The following is a 23,403-nucleotide window of genomic DNA, read 5'->3' as shown; positions in this document are numbered from 1 at the left end:
GGACGTCAGGCAGTGATGCTCTTCCCCTCAGGCCTAGATAAAGGTAGGGTAGGCAAGGCCCAGCCACTGAGCTCATGGAAGGCAGCACCAGGCATCCAGACTGGCGGGGGCGCAAGGTATGGTGCCCAGCATACAACACTGCCTTGTACATGGCTATGAAGGAAATATTTGTGAAATTTAACTGAATTTTTTTAAAAGATTAGGCAATGGACAGTAGATAACTCCAGCTCCAGCTTTACCTGCCTGCTTGTTCTCTCCTCCAAGGTAGCGGGGACTCATCTCTGGAGAAGGAGTTCCTCGGGGCCCCAGTGGGGCCCTCGGTGAGCACCCCCAACAGCCAGCACTCTTCTCCCAGCCGCTCACTCAGCGGTAAGTGTAACCTCCTACCACCTCCTGGCAGTAGGCACACCCTTTTGCGTTTGGCCTTCAGTTCACCTTCCACTGGCAACCATTTCCCCGTCGTCACCTCCTACTGGTCTCCTGCTTAGTCTGTAAGAGCAATAAGGAGACCAGTGTCTAGGGTTTTTCTGGCTTCTGAAAGGACAGTGAATAGTCACTGGCAGACTAGGGTGGAATTAAAAGAGGTATAGGTGGATTAAGGTAAAGGTTTCAAAGAGAAATTATGGAATTAGAGAAGCAGGTAGATAGAAATGGTCATCAGGTGGAGTTAGATAGGAAATAGAGAGTAGAAGGACCTCCCCATCTCCCCACAGCCCATTCTCCTACCCAGACAGGGTCCCCATGACTGCTCCTCCCCAGCTGGCCCTAGATCTGTAACATTCTCTAAATGGTTGGAATAGCCAGGAATGTAGGTCGGAGCTAGAGCCAAAGCCTTCTCCTCAATGGTTCCTCCTTCCTTTATCCCTCCTGCCCTGCCTCAGAGTTTTATGGAGGTGGAGAGGGTAGAGGGGTTCAGTCTAATGGGGTGGGAGGGAACTGTAAGCACGTCTGTCTTCCAGTTTTGCTCTTTGGCCTGTTGTTCCCCTTCACTCTTCCTAGGTCCGTTTTCCCGCCACTCTTAACTTGCTGGCTTCCTGCCCAGGGCCAAGCCAGACATCTTTCTTAATGACAAGAGAGTAGAGAAAAAAGCTCCCCTTAGTCGCCTCCTCTCCTCAGTGACAGAAGACATCCTATGTACCCCCAACTTTTTACTTTTTGAGACAGAGTCTTGCTCTGTCGCCCAGGCTGGAGTGCAGTGGTGCGATCTCGGCTCACTGCAACCTCTGCCTCCCGAATTCAAGCAGTTCTCCTGCCTCAGCCTCCAAAGTAGCTGGGATTACAGGCATACACAACCATGCCTGGCTAATTTTTGTATTTTTAGTAAAGACAGTGTTTCACCATGTTGGCCAGGCTGCTCTCAAACGCCTGACCTCAAAAGAATCCACCGCCTCCGCCTCCCAAAGTGCTGGGATTACAGGCGTGAGCCACCACACCTGGCCCAACTTTTTTCTCTTGAAGCCTATTTGCCTGGTGGGTGGGAGAAAAAGTTGTCTCAGATTCCAGCAGGATTCTGGTAGCAGCAGCAGGGATACTAGGGTGTTAGTTCCATTTAAGGCTTGAATGTCTCAGGGCCTAAAGACACCCTCTTAAACTTTAAGAGTGCCATTCTGGGCCGGGCGCAGTGGCTCACACCTGTAATCCCAGCACTTGGGAGGCCAAGGTGGGCAGATCACCTGAGGTTGGGAGTTTGAGACCATCCTGACCAACACAGAGAAACCCCATCTCTACTAAAAATACAAAATTAGCTGGGCATGGTGGCGCATGCCTGTAATCCCAGCTACTCGGGAGGCTGAGGCAGGAGAATCACTTGAATCCAGGAGGCAGAGGTTGCAGTGAGCCGAGATTGCGCCATTGCACTCCAGCCTGGACAACAAGAGCGAAATTCCATCTCAAAAAAAAAAAAAAAAAGAGTGCCATTCTGGCCTGGGAGCAGCTTCCCCCTTTGCCTCTCTCCATTCTAAACACCATCCCACCCCTCAGCCAACTCCATCAAGGTGGAGATGTACAGCGATGAGGAGTCGAGCAGACTGCTGGGGCCAGATGAGCGGCTCCTGGAAAAGGACGACAGTGTGATTGTGGAAGATTCATTGTCTGAGCCCTTGGGCTACTGTGATGGGAGTGGGCCAGAGCCTCACTCCCCTGGGGGCATCCGGCTGCCTAATGGCAAGCTCAAGTGTGACGTTTGCGGCATGGTCTGTATTGGACCCAACGTGCTCATGGTGCACAAGCGCAGCCACACTGGTAAGTAAGCCAGAGGGTCTCTGGGAGGAGCTCCCAGGGTGGGATTGAGAGGCAGGGGCAGTGCTGGGACAACAGCAGGGATGGGGCTGGAGGAGGCCATGCAGGGAGTGGGTAGCCTCAGAAAGGGAAGGGTCTCACCCAGCACATTTTCTAGCTGACAAAACGAGGCAGGGTGGGGGTGGGTGCAGAATTTAGTTCCCCTCAATACCTGTAGTTTCCTGGCACTTTCCTCAACTGCTGTTATAAAGAAAAGCTGATATTTTTCTCAGTATATGAGGGAGGGGAAAGTGTAAACTCAAGAATGAGCCAGTGGTCCAATAGGGGTTAGACTCCTGGGTATTCTTTGGGCCCTCCATCTAATAATCAAAAAAAAACAAAACCGGAAAACAAAAGCCTTCTCTTCTCAGCTTCCTCAGGCCTTGGGCTCCTAGGGCAGAGTGGGCCCTGTGGGGCTCAGTTTTTGGTAACAGTCTTTTGGCCTCGTGTTCCAGGCCCCTCTCCCTGCCACACACTTCTAATCCACACCTTCCCCACAGTAAGACCCAAGGGATCCCCAAGGGATCTTGATAAAGCAGGGTTTGTGTGCATTGCACTTCTGCCAGTCAGCAATGTGTTTAGAGCACCTTCCCTTGGGCAAGGTAGGACAGAGGGTGGGTCGACAGGTTCAGCCTTCCAAGTTCCTCACATGCAGTCCTCTGGGATTTGTTCTTTCACTTGCAGGTGAAAGGCCCTTCCACTGCAACCAGTGTGGTGCCTCCTTCACCCAGAAGGGGAACCTGCTGCGCCACATCAAGCTGCATTCCGGGGAGAAGCCCTTTAAATGTCCCTTCTGCAACTATGCCTGCCGCCGGCGTGATGCACTCACTGGTCACCTCCGCACACACTCAGGTCAGTGACTGTCCAGTGGGATGAGAGAATGAGGCTCCAACACACCCAGTATGTAGAGCTCAGTGACTTCTCTCGTATTTGGGGAGTTACGGTGTCTGTCATTGAGGAGGGAAGAGTATTTACAGAGCAGATAGGGCCCCCTGCCTCTCTCACCCATCCTCTGGGCAGCAAGGCCTCATGGGAAATTTGGGAGACACCTTGATGGGGTATTTTACATCCACCATATTCTGTGACTTGCAGCAAAAGGAATAGGGGCAATGTTCTTGGCTGTTAACAGTCACCCTTCCCTGACTTTTGTTTGTTTTTTGTTTTTTCAAAATGGGGACTCACGCTGTTGCCCAGACTGGAGTGTAGTGGCGCAATTTTGGCTCACTGCAGACTTGATCTCCTGAGCTCAAGCCATCCTCCCACCTCAGCTTCCTGAGTAGGTGGGACCACACATGCCACCACACCCAGCTAATTTTTGTATTTTTTCTTAGAGACAGGATCTCCCTATGCTGCCCAGGCTTGTCTTGAACTCTTGATCTCAAGCAATCGGCCTGCCTCAGCCTCCCAAAGTACTGGGATTACAGGCGTGGCATAAGCCACTGTGCCTGGCCTTCCCTGACTTTTGTATTTTAGATTGTTGATGCTACAATCCATGCCCTATTACCCCCAACATCTAAGCCCCTGGGAGATCCCTCCTCTCACTCCCATCTGCCCCAGGCCCCACACCTGTCGTCATCTTCACCCTCCTTCCTCCCACACCACCAGAGGTCTTGGGCAACCAGTCTATCCTCTCCTTTACTTCCTACTGGCTCCTGGAAATATCCATGGGCCTCTCAAATTGCAAAAAAGGGAGCCTAGGACTTCCAAATAGGAAAAGAGTATCCTATTTCTGTTCCCTATCCCAAGAGGCTGTCACCTTCCCAGAGGCAAGAGAAAGTCCAGAGGGTGCCTAGAGATCAGTGTTTGGAACAGTGCTGGGAAACTGGATTAACAAGGTTTTCTAGCCCAGTCAAGACTGTTTGAATCAATATCTGTCTGAATCAGCTGGACAGATAGCACTTTTTAGGCATTTTACTAAGCTTTAGGCTTTTGGCTTGGACTTGGGAAGAGGCCAGGAGCTGAGCTGGCAAGAAGGAGGGAGCTCAAGATTGGGAAAAGGCAGGAAGAATGGAAGGGGGAAAGAATTAGTAGGGTCTGTCCTTGGAAACTTTCCTGGCTATTTTTCTCTTTTCTTAAACTCTCCTGAGCCAGGATTTAAAGGGACAGAGCAATCATTTCACCACCTTCTACTTTCTCCATCCACTTACCTTGTTTCAGGTTCTCCCACCTTGTAATTGGGACCTCTTTATCTCTATGTATGTGGAGAAACAGGGAGAAAGATCATCGTTGATTCATGCTTTATATCTACAGAGCATGTCACTTATGTTTCTTCATGTGACCCTCATAACAATTCCAAGGTAGATGTGATTATCCCCATTTTGTTGACAAGGGAAATGAAGCTGTTGGGGGGAAAATGAGTTGCGGGTCACATAGCTATTCTGCAGCCTAGCTGGAACCCCATCAAGCTCCGGTGCCAGAAATATGTACTCCTTTTCCTCATAAAAGGGGCTGCTCCTCCTGCTGGTTTGGAACAAGGATGGCTTTGCACCTAGAAATCTTACCAACTATGCTGTGAGGTCAACTGGGTAGATTTTGGATTTTGATCTGTAGATTATTAACAACAGAAGCAGACACAGATATACTGTCAGGTCCCATCTCTGTGAAGTGCTTTCTGTTGCAACCCCTATTATAAGAAAAAAGAGACTGGATGCATGTTCTCACTCATGTGGGAGCTAAAACTGTCGATCCCATAGAAGTATGGAGTAGGCTGGGCACAGTGGCTCACGTCTATAATCCCAGCACTCGGGGAAGCCAAGGCGGGTGGATTGCTTGAGCCCAGGAGTTTGAGACCAACCAGGGCAACGTAGTGAGACTCTGTCTCTGTTACAAACAAAAAGTTAGCCAGGTGTGGTGGCACACACCTGTAGTCCCAGCTACTAAGGACGCTGAGACAGGGAGGATCACTTGAACCTGGGAGGTCAAGACTACAGTGACCTGTGATCATGTCTTTGTACTCCAGCCTGGGTGACAGAGTGAGACCCCTTCTTGGGGGGAAAAAAAAAGGCCAGGCACGGTGGCCCATGCCTGTAATCCCAGCACTTTGGGAGGCCGAGGCGGGTGGATCACCTGAGGTCAGGAGTTCGAGACCAGCCTGACCAACATGGAGAAACCCCGTTTCTACTAAAAATACAAAATTAGCCAGGGATGGTGGTGCATGCCTGTATTCATCGCTACTCGGGAGGCTGAGACAGGAAAATCACTTCAGCCCAGGAGGCAGAGGTTGTAGTGAGCCAAGATCGTGCCACTGCACTCCAGCCTGGGCAACAAGGGCAAAACTCCATCTCAAAAAAAAAAAAAAAAAGTAGAGAGTAGAACAGTGGTTACCAGAGGCTGACTGAGAAGGGTTGGGAGTGGGTGGACAGGGAGAGGCTGGTTAATGGGTAGAAGATTACAGTTAGATAGGAGGAATAAGTTGTAGTGTTCTACACCATAGTAGAATGACTGTAGTTAACATTAATTTATTGTATATTTCAAAATAGCTAGCAGAGATGATTTGGAATGTTCCCAACACAAAGAAATGATAAATGTTTGCCGGGCACGGTGGCTCACGCCTGTAATCCCAGCACTTTGGGAGGCCAAGGCAGATGGATCATGAGGTCAGGAGATCGAGACCATCCTGGCTAACACGGTGAAAACCTGTCTCTACTGAAAATGTAAAAAATTAGCTGGGCATGGTGTCAGGAGCCTGTAGTCCCAGCTACTCGGGAGGCTGAGGCAGGAGAATGGCGTGAACCCAGGAGGTGGAGGTTGCAGTGAACCGAGATTGTGCCACTGCACTCCAGCCTGGGCGACAGAGTGAGACTCTGTCTCCAAGAAAAAGAAGAAAAAAAGATAAATGTTTGAGGTGACAGATATGCCAGTTACCCCAATTTGATCATTACACATCGTGTACATGTATGAAAATATCATATGTATCTCATAAGCATGTATAATTATTATGTATCAATTATCAATTAAAATTTGAAAAATAAGAAAGCAGTTGGAGGATCATTCCTCTCCCAGATGTTAAACCGTTTCCCCAAGGGTCTTTGGGTGGACGGGGACCATGGTGTTCATTTCTTTTTTTTTTTTTTTGAGACGGAGTCTCTATCTGTCGCCCAGGCTGGAGTACAGTGGTGCGATCTCGACTCACTGCAACCTCCGCCTCCCGGGTTCACTCCATTCTCCTGCCGAGTAGCTGGGACTACAGGCGCCTGCCATAATGCCCGGCTTAATTTTTTGTGTTTTTGGTAGAGATGGGGTTTCACCATGTTAGCCAGGATGTTCTCAATCTCCTGACCTCGTGATCCGCCCGCCTTGGCCTCCCAAAGTACTGGGATTCATGGTGTTCATTTCATCCCTAAAATACAAGGGTTTACAGAGCCTGAGTAAAATGAAGTAGGTTGATTTAGTCAAGGCCCAGTTTTGGCATGGCAGGGTTAAGGGTGAACAGTAATTACCAACTTCCTAGAGATACCTTCTCCTGTTTCCCTGCTCAATAGCAGCAAGATACATCAAATATACAATACCTTGTTTCTCTTCTCTCACAAATATGTCTTAAGAGTTATCTTTAAATAAAGTACCACTCTGTTTTCCAATTTTTTTTTCTTTGGTAGAAACAAGATCTTTATAACCTGTTCTTTTATTATAAGCACACAAACAAAACAACCCAAATTTGGTGTTCTCTTTTTTTTTTTTTTTTTTTTTGAGACGGAGTCTCACGCTGTTGCCCAGGCTGGAGTGCAGTGGCACGATCTCGGCTCACTGCAAGCTCCGCCTCCTGGGTTCACGCCATTCTCCTGCCTCAGCCTCCTGAGTAGCTAGGACTACAGGCGCCCGCCACCGCGCCCGGCTAATTTTTTGTATTTTTAGTAGAGACGGGGTTTCACTGTGGTCTCGATCTCCTGACCTTGTGATCCGCCCGCCTCGGCCTCCCAAAGTGCTGGGATTACAGGCTTGAGCCACCGCGCCCGGCCCGGTGTTCTTTTTTTTACTCTTGTTTATTTTATTCTCTGTTCTTTTATTCCTTTTCTCTTTTCAGAATTACTCCATCAGTGATGGGCTTTCTAGAGCTCTCTTGGTATCTCAGTGTAGAGAGACAGAAAGGCAAAATAATCAGTAAACCAGGCTAGGGCTGGAGGTCAAAATACAAGTAAAGGTCAATGAAAACTGCCCCCTCCCCACATTGGCAGATCTAAGGGCTCTCATTTCTGTCATGCCAGCCCACCAGTTTCCCCCAAACCAAAGCAGATAGTTCATAAAAAGCAAAAAATCCCCTTGTCTGATAAACAGCACTTACATCCGCCTGCCAAATGGAAAGGTTAAACCACAGTCTGGGCCCCAGTCTCTGAGATCCTGCAGTGGGGCCTGCCTGCCTGCTAGGGATGATCCCCTACAAAGTCCCTGGGTCCTCACTGCTTTTGAGCAGCAATTTGGCCATGTTGAACAAGCCCACCACCAGTCTGAAGCCACATGCTCTAGGATTCCCTTGCTCCCATAACTGCACATTATCCCTCATCATCAAATATGGTTCATCTGTTCATGGTTGCAGCTGAAGTTGGGGAATGAAAGACAAGCAGAAGAACTCAGTTTAGCAACATCCTTTCCTCCCCATGCCAGTGTATACTTGCTCTTGGCTGAATCTGCAGAGCCAGGGCACAGCGAGAAGTAGCTCTGATGCCATCTTTCCGCTCTCCTCCAGTCTCCTCTCCCACAGTGGGTAAGCCCTACAAGTGTAACTACTGTGGCCGGAGCTACAAACAGCAGAGTACCCTGGAGGAGCACAAGGAGCGGTGCCATAACTACCTACAGAGTCTCAGCACTGAAGCCCAAGCTTTGGCTGGCCAACCAGGTAGAGCTGTTGATGTACTACTGGGGAGTTAAAAGGGGATGGTGAGAGGGAGTGCTGGACAAGGGTGACTCCAGTATCTCCCGCACTGAGGGATGAAGTCTGTGGAACAGGGGATGGTTATCCCAGTAAATCTGCCAAACACCCCATTCTAGGTACCCCAGTTGGTGCAGAGCCTTGTCTGTGGTGGGTGCTTTAGGGAGATCGAGAGGTAGGGGAAGTTTGGGTCTATATCCTTGGCCTAATGGGAGAGAGAGAACACAAGAAGTAACCAAGGGCCAGATATGTATGGTTGTCCCCAAATGATCTGAAATGTTGCTGGAGTGAGCTTAAGGTAGGGTAAACAGAGCCCAGTTTCCCAGGCATCTGGTATGACCTTCCTTGGTTACTGACCTGCTAGTTTTCTCCAGAGAAAGGCTGTGGGGCCAATGCCACCCCTACTCAACTGCTACTACTTGTCCTCACCTCCTTCCCACTAGGTGATGAAATACGTGACCTGGAGATGGTGCCAGACTCCATGCTGCACTCATCCTCTGAGCGGCCAACTTTCATTGATCGTCTGGCCAACAGCCTCACCAAACGCAAGCGTTCCACACCCCAGAAGTTTGTAGGTAAGAGTCCAGTTGGAAAGAGGTATCAGCTTTAAGCCACAGCTCAAATAAATCTGAGCTGTGTGGTCTGGAAATTTGGTTTAGGGAAAGAAAGCAGTCTGGTGGGCCGGGCGCGGTGGCTCACACCTGTAATCTCAGCACTCTGGGAGGCCGAGGCTGGCAGATCACGAGGTCAGGAGATTGAGGCCATCCTGGTTAACATGGTGAAACCCTGTCTCTACTAAAAATACAAAAAATTAGCCGGGCGTGGTGGCAGGCGCCTGTAGTCCCAGCTACTCAGGAGGCTGAGGCAGGAGAATGGTGTGGACCCGGGAGGTGGAGCTTGCAGTGAGCCAAGATCGCGCCACTGCACTCCAGCCTGGGCGACAGAGCGAGACTCCGTCTCAAAAAAAAAAAAAGGAAAGAAAGCAGTCTGGTGGCCTCTGTTACTCAAAATCTATCCTCAGGACAGGAGGAAAGTAAAGAGGGAGGATGTACTCAAAGAGAGTGGAGAAGGGTTGGCACTGAAGACTTGTGGTGGTTTTAAGGCACAGGGTTGAGGGATCGGGCTGTCTCAGTTTTTTTTTGAGACGGAGTCTCACTCTGTTAGCCAGGATGGTCTCGATCTCCTGACCTTGTGATCCACCCACCTCAGCCTCCCAAAGTGCTGGGATTACAGGCGTGAGCCACCGCACCCAGCCCAGGCTGTCTCAGTTTTTAAGAATAACAAGAACTTCAGTCTGTGTGGACCCTTAGAGAGTCAGAGAGAGGAAATAAGTATGTGGTTCCCCCTATCCCCAGCACTAGTCATTAGCTCTCTAAGGACCTGGAGCTTTATGGAGAGTAAGAAAATGAAGTATTACAAATCAGTGGCCTGGGACTGAGTCCTTCTCTAAGATTACAGCCTAGAGTCAGGGAGCAGTCCCCCAAAGGACCTGACCCTGGGAAAGTAAATGCAGCATAGTAAATAATGTTACACCCAGCCCTGCAGGTAGGAAAACAAAGAATCCTGAGGAGAGTGTAGGAATTCAAACCCAGCCCTGCTGAGTTCCTCTTCTCCACAGGCGAAAAGCAGATGCGCTTCAGCCTCTCAGACCTCCCCTATGACGTGAACTCGGGTGGCTATGAAAAGGATGTGGAGTTGGTGGCACACCACAGCCTGGAACCTGGCTTTGGAAGTTCCCTGGCCTTTGTGGGTGCAGAGCATCTGCGTCCCCTCCGCCTTCCACCCACCAATTGCATCTCAGAACTCACGCCTGTCATCAGCTCTGTCTACACCCAGATGCAGCCCCTCCCTGGTCGACTGGAGCTTCCAGGATCCCGAGAAGCAGGTGAGGGACCTGAGGACCTGGCCGATGGAGGTCCCCTCCTCTACCGGGCCCGAGGCCCCCTGACTGACCCTGGGGCATCCCCCAGCAATGGCTGCCAGGACTCCACAGACACAGAAAGCAACCACGAAGATCGGGTTGCAGGGGTGGTATCCCTCCCTCAGGGTCCCCCACCCCAGCCACCTCCCACCATTGTGGTGGGCCGGCACAGTCCTGCCTACGCCAAAGAGGACCCCAAGCCACAGGAGGGATTATTGCGGGGCACCCCAGGCCCCTCCAAGGAAGTGCTTCGGGTGGTGGGCGAGAGTGGTGAGCCTGTGAAGGCCTTCAAGTGTGAGCACTGCCGTATCCTCTTCCTGGACCACGTCATGTTCACTATCCACATGGGCTGCCATGGCTTCAGAGACCCTTTCGAGTGCAACATCTGTGGTTATCACAGCCAGGACCGGTACGAATTCTCTTCCCACATTGTCCGGGGGGAGCATAAGGTGGGCTAGCAACCTCTCCCTCTCCCCTCAGTCCACCACTCCACTGCCCTGCCTACAGGCATCGATCCCTGTCCCCACCATTTCCCAAGGAGTTTTGCTTTGTAGCCCTCACTACTGGCTACCTGACCTCACGCCTGACCCTGACCCCTCCTCACCTATTCTCCTCCTCTATCCTGACCGATTTAAGCATTGTGATGAAACAGGTCTTTTGCTTATGTTTTTCCTTTTTCTCTTCTCTCATCCCAGCATACTATTTATTAATTAGTTGATTTATTTTTGCCTTTTTTTTTTTTAACTTATATCAGTCACTTGCCACTCCCCCACCCTCCTGTCCACAGCTCCTTTCCACTTTAGGTCAATTTTTCTCTCTTAGATCTTCCAGCAGCCCCAGGGGTAGGAAGCTCCTCTTAGTACTAAGAGGCTTCAAGCTTCTTGCTTTAAGTCCTCACCCTTTACATTATCTAATTCTTCAGTTTTGATGCTGATTTACCTCCCCCCAGCCCTACCTTAGCTCTGTGGCATTATATCTCCTCTCTGGGACTCTTCAACCTGGTACTCCATACCTCTTGTGCCCTCTCACTTTAGGCAGCTTGCACTATTCTTGAATGAATGAAGAATTATTTCCTCACTTGGAAGTAGGAGGGGCTGAAGAAATTCTCCCCAGGCACTGTGGGACTGAGGGTCCTCTTGATGTTCCCCTAGTAATATGAGTTCTCAAAGCCTACATTCAGGATCTCCCTCTAGGATGTGACAGATCTGGTCCCTCTCCTTGAACTACCCCTCCACACGCTCTAGTCCCTTCAACCTACCAGTCTATTCAGTGGTGGCTTTTCTCTCCTTGGAGTGCCCCAATTTTATATTCTCAGGGGCCAAGGCTAGGTCTATAACCCTCTGTCTCTGACACATTGGGAGCCTCAGGTGCCTAATTGGGAACCAGGGCATGGGAAAGGGGTGGGTCAAAATTCTTCTCTTTCTCCTCCACCTCTCAAACTTCTTCACTATAGTGACCTTCCTAGGCTCTCAGGGGCTCCTTCAGTCCCCATCCTATGAGAAACTAGTGGGTTGCTGCCTGATGACAAGGGGTTATCTCAGCCCCTCAGTCATGCTGCCTTCTGCTGCTCCCTCCCAGCAGGGTTCACCCTCTCATTCCCGGGCTCCTGGGCCCTGTTCTTAGGATCAGTGGCAGGGAGAAACGGGTATCTCTTTTCTCTCTTCTAATTTTCAGTATAACCAAAAATTATCCCAGCATGAGCATGGGCATGTGCCCTTCACCCCATTCCACCCTTGTTCCAGCAAGACTGGGATGGGTACAACTGAAATGGGGTCATCCTTTACTACCCCCTTCTACACTCAGCTCCCAAACACAGGGTAGGAGAGGGTACTCCTGGCTACTGCAGAGACCCCTGGCTATTTGAGTAACCAAGGATTAGTGAGAAGGGGCAGAAGGAGATACAACTCCACTGCAAGTGGAGGTCTCTTTCTACAAGAGTTTTCTGCCCGAGGCCACAGCCATCCCACTCTCTGCTTCCTTGAGATTCAAACCAAAGGCTGTTTTTCTATGTTTAAAGAAAAAAAAAAAGTAAAAACCAAACACAACACCTCACAAGTTGTAACTCTTGGTCCTTCTCTCTCTCCTTTTCTCTTCCCTTCCTTCCCCTTCCATCTTTCTTTCCACATGTCCTTTCCTTATTGGCTCTTTTACCTCCTACTTTTCTCACTCCCTATCAGGGATATTTTTTGGGGGATGGTAAAGGGTGGGCTAAGGAACAGATCCTGAGATTAGGGCCTTAAGGGCTCTGAGAGGAGTCTACCTTACCTTCTTATGGGAAGGGAGACCCTAAAAAACTTTCTCCTCTTTGTCCTCCTTTTTCTCCCCCACTCTGAGATTTCCGCAAGAGAACCAGATTGGCAGGGAGAAGCATTGTGGGGTGATTGTTCCTCCTTGACAATGTAGCAATAAATAGATGCTGCCAAGGGCAGAGAATGGGGAGGTTAGCTCAGAGCAGAGTGGTCTCTAGAGAAAGGAAGAATCCTCAACGGCACCCTCCGGTGCTAGCTCCGTTTTAGAATGTCAGCAGAGCTGAGATTAATATCTGGGCTTTTCCTGAACTATTCTGGTTATTGAGCCTTTCCTGTTAGACCTACCCCCTCCCACCTCTTCTGTGTCTGCTGTGTATTTGGTGACACTTCATAAGGACTAGTCCCTTCTGGGGTATCAGAGCCTTAGGGTGCCCTCATCCCCTTCCCCAGTCAACTGTGGCACCTGTAACCTCCCGGAACATGAAGGACTATGCTCTGAGGCTATACTCTGTGCCCATGAGAGCAGAGACTGGAAGGGCAAGACCAGGTGCTAAGGAGGGGAGAGGGGGCATCCTGTCTCTCTCCAGACCATCATTGCACTTTAACCAGGGTCTTAGGTACAAAATCCTACTTTTCAGAGCCTTCCAGCTCTGGAACCTCAAACATCCTCATGCTCTCTCCCAGCTCCTTTTGCATAAAAAAAAAGTAAAGAAAAAGAAAAAAAAAATACACACACACTGAAACCCACATGGAGAAAAGAGGTGTTTCCTTTTATATTGCTATTCAAAATCAATACCACAAACAAAAAAATTTCTAAGTAGACACTTTTCCAGACCTTTTTTTTTTTGTGTCAGTGTCCAAGCTGCAGATAGGATTTTGTAATACTTCTGGCAGCTTCTTTCCTTGTGTACATAATATATATATATAAATATATATATTTTTAATCAGAAGTTATGAAGAACAAAAAGAAAAAATAAACACAGAAGCAAGTGCAATACCACCTCTCTTCTCCCTTACTCTTAGGGTTTCCTTTGTAGCCTATGTTTGGTGTCTCTTTTGACCTTTACCCCTTCACCTCCTCCTCTCTTCTTCTGATTTCCCCTCCCCCACTTTTTTAAAGAGTTTTTCTCCTTTCTCAAGGGGAGTTAAACTAGCTTTTGAGACTTATTGCAAAGCATTTTGTATATGTAATATATTGTAAGTAAATATTTGTGTAATGGAGATATACTACTGTAAGTTTTGTACTGTACTGGCTGAAAGTCTGTTATAAATAAACATGAGTAATTTAACACCTCTGGTTGTTTTTGCAGACTTCCTTCGCCTTGATTTTCTACTAAGAGGGAGGGGTCCTCCTTGCAGTATGTTATACCAACTACTGAACAGTTTAGGAGGTGAACAAAAAAGAAGAATTTTCAGCCTAGACTGGGAAATGGAGGAGATTTTCCTACCAGGAAGGAGTGCCTTCAGGATAGGAGAGAAAGTCTGACTTGCCTGTCTACCCAAAGTAGAAATTAATCAAACATTTGTTGAGTACCTACTGTGCACAAAACACATTCTATGCCCAGGGTAAAATAATGTGAATGATGATAATCATAGGGTCTACCACTGCTTGAGCATCTCATAAATGCTAAGTACTCATTGAATTGTAGAAACACCTACAAAAGGATGATCACAATTATTCGTGAAAAAATAAAAGCCCAAGAGAGAATAAATACCTTGTCCAAGGCTCATCAGCCAGTAAGTGACAGAACCAGAATTTGAACCCAGGGGCGTGTGACTCCAAAGCATGTGCTCATCCCTTTACACCAGGAAATGCAGCCAGTGAAACCCCTAAGCTAGAAAAATCCAAAGTAGGAACATCAATTTGTTTCTGTCTTAAATAGTAACTATTTTCTGTTCCCTTTACTCTGAACTTTTTTCTGTTCTCTTCCATCTACCTCATTGCTATTCCATATAGTAATGTCTGCCTTCTGTTTTCCATGAGATTACAGTGAAGTGACTCCTATCTAGAGTCTATTATTTTCCATGTCCCATTGAAACTGGCAAATTCAAAGTCAAAACAGACAGGAAAGCTGGGAGTGGTGGAGCACACCTGTCATCCCAGCTACTTGGGAGGATCACTTGAGCCTAGGAGTTTGAGAACAGCCTCAGCAACACTGGGCAACACCATCTCTACAAGAAATTTTAAAATTAGCTAGGCACTGTGGTACATGCCTGTAGTCCCAGCTACTCGGAAGGCTGAGACGGCAGGATCACTTCAGCCCAGGAGGTCGAGCCTGCACTGAAGTGTGATCACACCACTGCAGCCTCCAGACCCATCTTAAAAAAGAAAAAAAAGGGCTGGGCACGGTGGCTCACGCCTGTAATCCTAGCACTCTGTGAGGCCAAGGCAGGCAGATCACGAGGTCAGGAGATCAAGACTATCTGGCCAACATGGTGAAACCCCATCTCTACTAAAATACAAAACATTAGCTGAGCATGGTGGCATGTGCCTGTAGTGCCAGCTACTTGGGAGGCTGAGGCAGGAGAATCGCTTGAACCCAGGAGGCGGAGTTGCAGTGAGCCGAGATCAAGCCACTGCACTCCAGCCTGGGTGACAGAGCAAGACTCCATCTCAAAAAAAAAAAAAAAAAAGGCTGAGCACAATGGCTCACACCTGTAATCCTGGCACTTTGGGAGGCCGAATCAGGTGGATATCCTGAGCTCAAGAGTTCGAGACCAGCCTGGGCAACATGGCAAAACCCTGTCTCTACTAAAAATACAAAAATTAGCTGGGGCCGGGTGCAGCGGCTCACACGTATAATCCCAGCACTATGGGAGGTTGAGGCGGATGGATCATGAGGTCAAGAGATCGAGACCATCCTGGCCAACATGGTGAAACCCTGTCTTTACTAAAAATATAAAAATTAGCTGGGCATGGTGGTACACACCTGTAGTCCCACCTACTTGGGAGGCTGAGGCAGGAGAATCGCTTGAACCCAGGAGGCAGAGTTGCTGTGAGCTGAGATGGCGCCACTGCACTCCAGCCTGGGTAACAGAGCAAGAGTCTGTCTCAAAAAAAAAAAAAAAAAAAAAAGGAAAAAGAAAGAAAGAAAACAGATTTTAGCACCAAAAAGTGGGTTAAAGGTTAAAAGAAACCATGATGCCTGATGGGTTGCTGGAGGGAAGGTGAATCTGGTGTGTTCAGACTCTAGAGTGAGTCATGAACGAACAATGGTTTCCATCTGTACCATCTTGGGTCTCAATGCTAGGAGGCCCCCTTGCCACCCTAGTGTCTTCAGCTTTGGAGACAACTGGGTGGTTGGCTGTCTGTGGATAGCCATTCCTGCTCAAGGCTGAAGCTTTCTTTTTTTCTTTTTTTTGAGACAGAGTTCTGCTCTGTTGCCCAGGCTGTAGCACAGTAGCCCAATCTCGGCTCACTGCAACTTCCGCCTCCCAGGTGCAAGCAATTCTCTTGTCTCAGTCTCCCGAGTAGCTGGGATTACAGGTGTGTGCCACCAGGCCTAATTTTTGTATTTTTAGTACAGATGGGAATTCACCATGTTGGCCAGGCTGGTCTCAAACTCCTGACCTCAGGTGATCTGCCCGCCTTGGCCTCCCAAAGTGGTGGGATTACAGGCATAAGCCACTGCACCCAGCCTAAGGCTTAAGTCTTTCTGATGGCTCTCCTCCAGAGGTAAATGGAGTTTATACACAAGAATCTTTCACTTAGGGGTCAGACTCACTAATCAGTGGTGAAATAACTTTCATGGTTTTTGATCAGCATTTATTAAAATAAAATAGAGAACAGAAAAATATAGAGAATAGAACATACCAGCACACCTATGACAAGGGTAAGTATCGTTTCATGAAGCTTGTGTTTCAGTTCTGCATGTGCATGTAATCATGTTTGTGTGTACCGGGTACCAGTGTAAAATGTATTCGTGTTGAAAAACGTTTAAGTCATTAGTCCAGGCTATTTCCTCCACCCACTTGTTAGGTGACATACAGCATAGTACAGTGGAGCCAGAATACCTACTGCACCTCAATTCTTCAATCTTTTTTTAAAAATTGATTTATTTATTTTTGAGACGGAGTTTCGATCTTGTTACACAGGCTGGAGTGCAGAGGCTCACTGGAACCTCCGCCTCCCAGGTTCGATTCTCCTGTCTCAGCCTCCTGAGTACCTGGAATTACAGGTGCCCACCACCACGCCCGGCTAAATTCTTCAACTTTTAAAGTGAGGATAATAATAGTACCTGCCTACAGGCTTGCTCAAAGTTAAATGAGTTAATATTTATAAAGGCGCTTACCACAGTGCCAGGCACTGTGCCAACAGGGTCCAGAGATTTAAAAATGAATGAGAAATAGCCCCAGCCTCAATGCACTTCATTGTGGGGTTTTCTCCATATTGGAAGGAGGGATTCACAAAATGCTTGTTTCCTCTCAGGCCTTCCTCTTCGTAATCCTACACCTACCTAGTAGCAGGACTGTCAGAGAAATGAGCCCAGGGCGTCCCCCGGTGGCGCAGCGCCGCCTTCGGTCTAAGGACTTGGGGCCAGAGGCGCCTCTTGGCTTCGCACTACAATTCCCACCAAGCATCTCTCCCTCTCTGGCCTCTAATAAGGAGTGCGCCTTGTGGTCCAGCGTCGGGCAACTTCCACGCCTACCGTCGCGTAAACCGGAAAACTGCGTCGTCCAGCATTGCGTCCGGTGCGGCGCGGCGCAAGGCTTGCTGGGAGACACATAACCTCGATTTTCTTCCGCCAGCCGGCTAAATAGTCCCATGTGCACATTGTTCCACAGATAAATAAACACTAGGAACGCATTTTCACCCTAGATTTCAGCAGAAATGCTGAATATAAGGGAATATTTGAGTAAAGTGAGTTGCTATTCTTGACGCCCGTCTCCTAAGGATTCTCCCGGTGTGCGCGTAGGGATCTCATGCTATATAAGAGGGCTCTGCCAGGCATCGCCTCCTTTTTTCGGTCCGTACGTCCAAAATGGTGAGCCCTGTCGCGTGGTGAGGATGGGGGTTCGGGTGCAGACCCTGGGATTGTGGGGATTTGAGATCCTGGAACACAGCTGAGGGGTGGACAGTGTACATTTGCTCTGAGGCTTGGCGGGATTTGCGGAGAAACAGGAGATCCGAGCGGCGCCTTCCTGTAGGCTCCCGGTGCGGCCTGTGGCCGGAAAGGGGCTGAGGCTGGGTAAGTTGCGCCGCCTTCCTAACAGGTTTTCCGTCCTGATGCAGACAAAGAAAAGAAGGAACAACGGTCGTGCCAAAAAGGGCCGCGGCCATGTGCAGCCTATTCGCTGCACTAACTGTGCCCGATGCGTGCCCAAGGACAAGGCCATTAAGAAATTCGTCATTCGAAACATAGTGGAGGCCGCAGCGGTCAGGGACATTTCTGAAGCGAGTGTCTTTGATGGTGAGTGGATCACCGGCTAGAACTGCTTGAGGATCCCAGTACCTTAAAAGCCTTCACCCAACCTTGCCCTTCTGCAGGCTCTGTTCGTTGGAGCCTCTCAGGCACTTTCCACGTATGTAAGGTTGTTGCTGGTAAAAAAGAATATTATGTGCTCATGTTTGTCGTTTTGATTCTTTTCTGGGCAGAAGGTTAGTTTTTGTGATAGAGCGCACAGCCTTTACTCTGAGGTAAACGTTTGTCTGTTTCGGTTATGAGATTCCAAAAACTAGAAACTTGGTAAATTTGACAATTTTTATACTATGATTATTTGAGTACTTGTGAAAATGTACAGGTGAGGAAGAATGTCTTCAACGTTTCGAGAATGGAGAATGTCACCAACGTTTCTAGTTTGGTGTGAAAGGATGATGTTTGGAGCCATAAGAACGTCGCTTTGTTTCTTTTCCTTAAGTTATTTTTATAGAAAGAGCAAGGTTCAGGGTAGGCATTAGGGCGGGTGTAGCTGTAGAAGGAACTGGATTATTGGTTTATTGCATCTAGAGTGTCAGTCTGGTCTTTGTAGTGTCAAGATGAACACATGTGCTCAGGTACATGTGCTCAAGAACAGGGGCTTTGGGGGTGCTTTTATGTGCGGGACAGGCATTTAAATAGGTTTAGTTTTAATTGGTGTAAACATGTAAGATCATGTAACAAAAAAGCAAGGTAGGTGTATAATACTAGTATAACTCTATTTTCTATTCCTTAGCCTATGTGCTTCCCAAGCTGTATGTGAAGCTGCATTACTGTGTGAGTTGTGCAATTCACAGCAAAGTAGTCAGGAATCGATCTCGTGAAGCCCGCAAGGACCGAACACCCCCTCCCCGATTTAGACCTGCGGTGAGTATTTAAAAAGAATGGAAGCCAGGGGAGTGTTGGTTTAAAAAATTTCATTCTGGCGGGTCACGGTGTCCTATGCTTGTAACCTCACACTTTGGGAGGCCGGGGCAAGAGGATTGCTAGAAACCAACAGTTCAAGACCCCATGTTTTCAAAAAATACTTAGAAGGAAGCCAAGCATGATAGTGCGAACCTATAGTCCCGGCTGCTCCAGAGGCTGAGGCAGGAGGGTCACTTGAGCCCAGGAGTTTGAGGTTGCAGTGAGCTACGATTATACCACTTGCACTCCAGCCAGGGCAAAAGTGAGACCTTATCTCTTAAATAAAAAAAAGTTGCATCCTCCTGTGGTGCAGGGGATATAAGATTAAGGTCTCTGCCTCAGGTTAAGCTGTAAGGCAGGTGAGACCCACACCTGAACATGCTTAGAGACACGGCAGAGTAGTGTTCTCCCTCCACCTCCACCAGCTTCCCATGCATTTGTAGCTTGAATACATTGTTAGTGAGAGGATGGTGATCAAGTTCTTTCGGGGAAGGGAATCTTGAATCCATGGGTTTTAATTTACTGTTTTGTTTCTTTGTCTTTCAGGGTGCTGCCCCACGTCCCCCACCAAAGCCCATGTAAGGAGCTGAGTCCTTAAAGACTGAGACAGACTATTCTCTGGAGAAAAATAAAATGGAAATTGTACTTAATATCGCATGTTAAGTGTATCTGTGCCAGATAGGGTGGGGGTTTTGTGTGTGTTAGACCAGGTGTGATGTGACACGTACTACTTTGATGGGGAGGAAAGTTTATTTGAGTTTTTTTTTTTTTTTTTTTTTTGAGACAGTCTGTCGCCCAGGCTGAAGTGCAGTGGCGCGATCTCAGCTCACTGCAACCTCCGCCTCCCAGGTTCAAGTGATTCTTCTGTCTCAGCTTCCTGAGTAGCTGAAATTACAGGTGTCTGCCACCACGCCTGGCTAATCTTTGTATTTTTGGTAGAGACGGTTTCACTATGTTGGCCAGGCTGATCTTGAACTTCTGACCTCAGTTAATCCACCTGCCTTGGCCTCCCAAAGTGCTGGGATTATAGGCTTGAGCCAACCTCTCCCAGCTAAGGTTTGTGGTCGTATCCTTGACCTCAATTTGCATAGCTGTGTAAAATAAAGGGAGATTTATTTTGTGAATTTTAGATTTAACCGCATCAAGTTTAAGTTGACATCCTAAAAATGGATAAAGATTAGGAGAATGAGGAAAAGCTATTAGTTGAGTGAGGAGCACATTGGGAAGTGACTTAAACCGAGGTGTTTATACCCCTGGAGGGGGGGGCGAGTTGAATAATAGGTATATGACTTGGATAGCTTCAGAGCATAAAAGGATTAATGTCCAGATGCTCATCTTTCCTACCTTGGAAAAGACACTAAAGGTATTTCTTTTTTTTCTTTTCTTTTCTTTTTTTTTTTTTTTTGAGACAGAGTCTTGCTCTGTAGCCCAGGCTGGAGTGCAGTGGCTGGATCTCAGCTCACTGCAAACTCCGCCTCCCAGGTTTACCCCATTCTCCTGCCTGGGCCTCCCGTGTAGCTGGGACTACAGGTGCCCGCCACCGCGCCCGGCTAATTTTTTAAATGTATTTTTAGTAGAGACGGGGTTTCACCGTGTTAGCCAGGATGGTCTCGATCTCCTGACCTCGTGATCCACCTGTCTCGGCCTCCCAAAGTGCTGGATTTACAGGTGTGAGCCACCGCGCCCAGCCTTTTTTTTTTTTTAAGACAGTATTTCGCTCTGTCGCCCAGGCTGGAGTGCAGTGGTGCAATCTTGGCTCACTGCAAACTCCGCTTCCCAAGTTCACACCATTCTCCTACCTCAGCCTCCCGAATAGCTGGGACTGCAGGCGCCTGCCACCATGCCTGGCTTATTTTTTGTGTTTTTAGTAGAGACGGGGTTTCACTGTGTTAGGATGGTCTCGATCTCCCTGTGATCTGCCCATCTTGGCCTCCCAAAGTGCTGAGATTACAGGCATGAGCCACCACACCCAGCCTACTAAAGGCATTTCTAGAAACATGAGACATCCTGGAAAGTATAGAGAAAGGCTCTACCTTATTTATTTTTTATTTATTTTTTTTGAGACGGAGTCTCTTGTCACCCAGGCTAGAGTGCAGTGGCATGATCTCGGCTCACTGCAACTTCCGCCTCCCTGGTTCAAGTGATTCTCCTGCCTCAGCCTCCTGAGTAGCTGCGATTACAGGCGCGCGTCACCAAGCCCGGCGAAGTTTTGTGTTTTTAGTAGAGATGGGGTTTCATCATGTTGGTCAGGCTGATCTTGAACTCCTGACCTCATGATCTGCCCGCCTCGGCCTCCCAAAGTGCTGGGATTACAGGTGTGAGCCACCACGCCCAGCCACTACCTTATCTTTGTGTGACAATAGTTTTATTTGTTCTAGAATTCAGGAAAAAAAATCTCTTTAGGAGTGAATTGTTGTTACTGACTTTGCCAGTGAAAGGTAACACCTATATAGCTTGGAGATTTTAGACATTTGGGTGTCACCTGCACCATTCCCCCGTTTCAAGCAGTTTTGCCTCAACCTCCCAAACAGCTGGGATTACAAGCGTGCGCCAGCTAGGTTTTTTTTTTTTTTTTTTTGGTAGAGATGGGGTTTCACTATGTTGGCCAAGCTGGTCTCAAACTCCTGACCTCAAATGATCCATCCGCCTCAGCTTCCCAAAGTGCTGGGATTATAGGTGTGAGCCACCACGCCCAGCCTAAGAAAGGGGTAGAGTATTTCAGAATGTGCAGGTTGTCCTGTTAATTGGAATGCACTCCCCCACAGAAATCCCAGACAGGAACTGCTGACCTGACTTGACTCAATATACCAGTGTATGTACTGAAATAGCTGTGGCAAATCCTGAGTCTGGAAGAGCACTGAACGTAGGCGATAATCTGCATCCTTTAGAGAGGCTCAAGACATCAGTGTTCCTTTACACTGTAGTAACCTGATCACACCAAGGGTAAATAGGAAGTGATAGAAGAAAATTAGAGGTCCAAGGCAAAAATGGGTACTGAATCTGAGTGATCCCAAAGTCCAGCTTGCTCAACAGAACCAGATTCAAATAGTAAATCGTGGTTGTGGGTGTACTTACAGAGCTGATCCAAGATTCCTCTTGAAGTGTCTAGAGGCACAGCCTGTCACATGGATCCTAACTACTATCTCTTCTGAGTTTACACACTCACAACATACTCTACGTTCTAAGTGCAGAGTATGTTGTTTGATTCTGTCTCTGGATTCTACTTTCAAGAACCTAGCTGGTAAGAATTGACTTAGTTTTTCATCTTGATAATCCCAAACTTTGTTTTTGAGACGGAGTCTCTGTTACCCAGGCTGGAGTGCGGTGGCCCAATCTCGCTCACCGCAACCTCTGCCTCCCGCGTTCAAGCGATTATCCTGCCTCAGCCTCCCGAGTAGCTGGAATTACAGGCGCCCGCCACCACACCTGGCTAATTTTTGTATTTTTAGGAGAGATGTGGTTTCACCATGTTGTCCAGGCTGGTCTTGAACTCCTGATCTCAAGGGATCAGCCCGCCTCAGACTCCCAAAGTGCTGGGATTATAGGCGTGAGCCACCGCGCCTGGCCAGGAATCTGCATTTTAATAGTGTCCCAAGTGATTCTGATGCAACTGGTCTGCGGACTATACTGCAGAGCAGATGGTGAAAGGAATGTTGAATTTGGAGGATTTTATTGATGATGAATCCTGGGTTCCAGAAAGCTGCGAAAACGTTTCAGAAGATGGGTAACAGTGCAAATGGGGTCAGAAAGGGCTGCATGAGAACCAGAATCTGAGAGATGTGGAATGAGCTGGAAGCCTGGGCTTCTGGTGGTGACTGCATGAACAGGTGCAGCTGAGCCCTGGTGAACATCATGCTCACAAGCCAAGTGTGCAGTGTGACCTGGAGTCCCAACTCACTATCTGCAGGTCCAGGGACCCTGACTTCACAGCTGCCTCCCAAGGCTATTTTCCTAACCTCTCTACTCTCTTAGATCAGTGTTGCACTCATCGTTTCTGAAATATGATAATGTGTAGGAAAGCAGCAAGGTGAGATAGGCCCAGAAACATTGGGAGGGGTGCGGGGAGCACTAGGAAAGGAGATAGATTGGGGTGGGGAGGAGGAATACAGTCTCCCTCCCACATCCTTGGACCCCAAAAAGAAGTTCTGAAGACACATCCTTTTTTCTAGTATAAGGCACTATTTACCCTGATCCAGGCACTCTGAGTGAAAGGTGACTTCCGGACCAGGCGCCTTGGCTCACGGCTGTAATCCCAACACTTTGGGAGGCCGAGGCAGGTATGTCACCTGAGGTCAGGAGTTTGAGACCAGCCTGACCAACACGGGGAAAACCCATCTCTACTAAAAAATTAAAAATTAACTGGGCGTGGTGGCTCGTGCCTATAATCCCAGCTACTTGGGAGGCTGAGGCAGGAGAACAGCTTGAAGCCGGGAGCAGAGGTTGCAGTGAGCCGAGATCGTGCCACTGCACTCCAGCCTGGCAAGAAAGAAGTGCGAAATTCTTTCTCAAAAAAAGAAAAAGAAAATTAGGTGACTTCCTCAGGCTACAGTTAAAGATGATGTCATGGGTAGGAAGCCAGGCCTCACTGATGTTAGTACCTCGGGATGACCATAGAGGGCAGTATCGTGCAGGAGTTAAGAGCCCAGCTTCAGCGTCTGACAGACCTGAGTTTGAATCCTTCCTTTGCTCTTTGGTAGCTTTGTGTGTAGCTTTGGGTAAGTTACTCTATCTAAACCTCCAAAAATTCATTTAAAAACACTTCACAAGAGC

General features: G+C 48.2%; 2 protein-coding genes and 1 long non-coding RNA gene across 7 annotated transcripts in view; 2 read left to right on the top strand and 1 right to left on the bottom strand.

The window, feature by feature from the left end:
* LOC105474163 (IKAROS family zinc finger 4) overlaps positions 1-13,618 on the top strand; it is a 32,216-nt gene extending 18,598 nt beyond the window's left edge. For 3 of the 5 annotated variants that reach the window (XM_011728634.3, XM_011728633.3, XM_071071617.1), the window contains 6 exons: positions 265-369; positions 1,981-2,241; positions 2,962-3,129; positions 7,958-8,107; positions 8,584-8,715; positions 9,759-10,669. In XM_011728634.3, the coding sequence (XP_011726936.1) occupies positions 265-369; positions 1,981-2,241; positions 2,962-3,129; positions 7,958-8,107; positions 8,584-8,715; positions 9,759-10,519 (1,577 nt within the window). In that variant the 3' untranslated portion in view covers positions 10,520-10,669. Of the gene's footprint in view, positions 1-264; positions 370-1,980; positions 2,242-2,961; positions 3,130-7,957; positions 8,108-8,583; positions 8,716-9,758 lie in introns of all 5 variants that reach the window. The other 2 variants (XM_011728632.2, XM_071071615.1) reach the window with 1 other exon arrangement.
* Positions 363-17,002, bottom strand: LOC105474164 (uncharacterized). Its single transcript, XR_982686.3, has 3 exons — positions 16,768-17,002; positions 4,425-4,616; positions 363-489 (listed from the first exon to the last, which is right to left on the bottom strand). It is a non-coding gene; the product is annotated as an uncharacterized lncRNA (long non-coding RNA).
* Positions 17,003-17,068: 66 nt separating this feature from the next.
* On the top strand, positions 17,069-19,283 carry LOC105474162 (ribosomal protein S26). The gene is made up of 4 exons (XM_011728629.2): positions 17,069-17,295; positions 17,544-17,721; positions 18,464-18,594; positions 19,180-19,283. Exons 1-4 carry the CDS (start codon positions 17,293-17,295, stop codon positions 19,213-19,215), a joined length of 348 nt encoding a protein of 115 aa, XP_011726931.1. The 5' UTR covers positions 17,069-17,292; the 3' UTR covers positions 19,216-19,283.
* Positions 19,284-23,403: the final 4,120 nt, after the last annotated feature.

Source organism: Macaca nemestrina, chromosome 10, assembly GCF_043159975.1.
Source record: "Macaca nemestrina isolate mMacNem1 chromosome 10, mMacNem.hap1, whole genome shotgun sequence".
NCBI classification, from domain to species: Eukaryota; Metazoa; Chordata; class Mammalia; order Primates; family Cercopithecidae; genus Macaca; species Macaca nemestrina.
The sequence above is the reverse complement of the archived record's forward strand: the minus strand, read 5'-3'. Positions and strand labels throughout refer to the sequence as shown.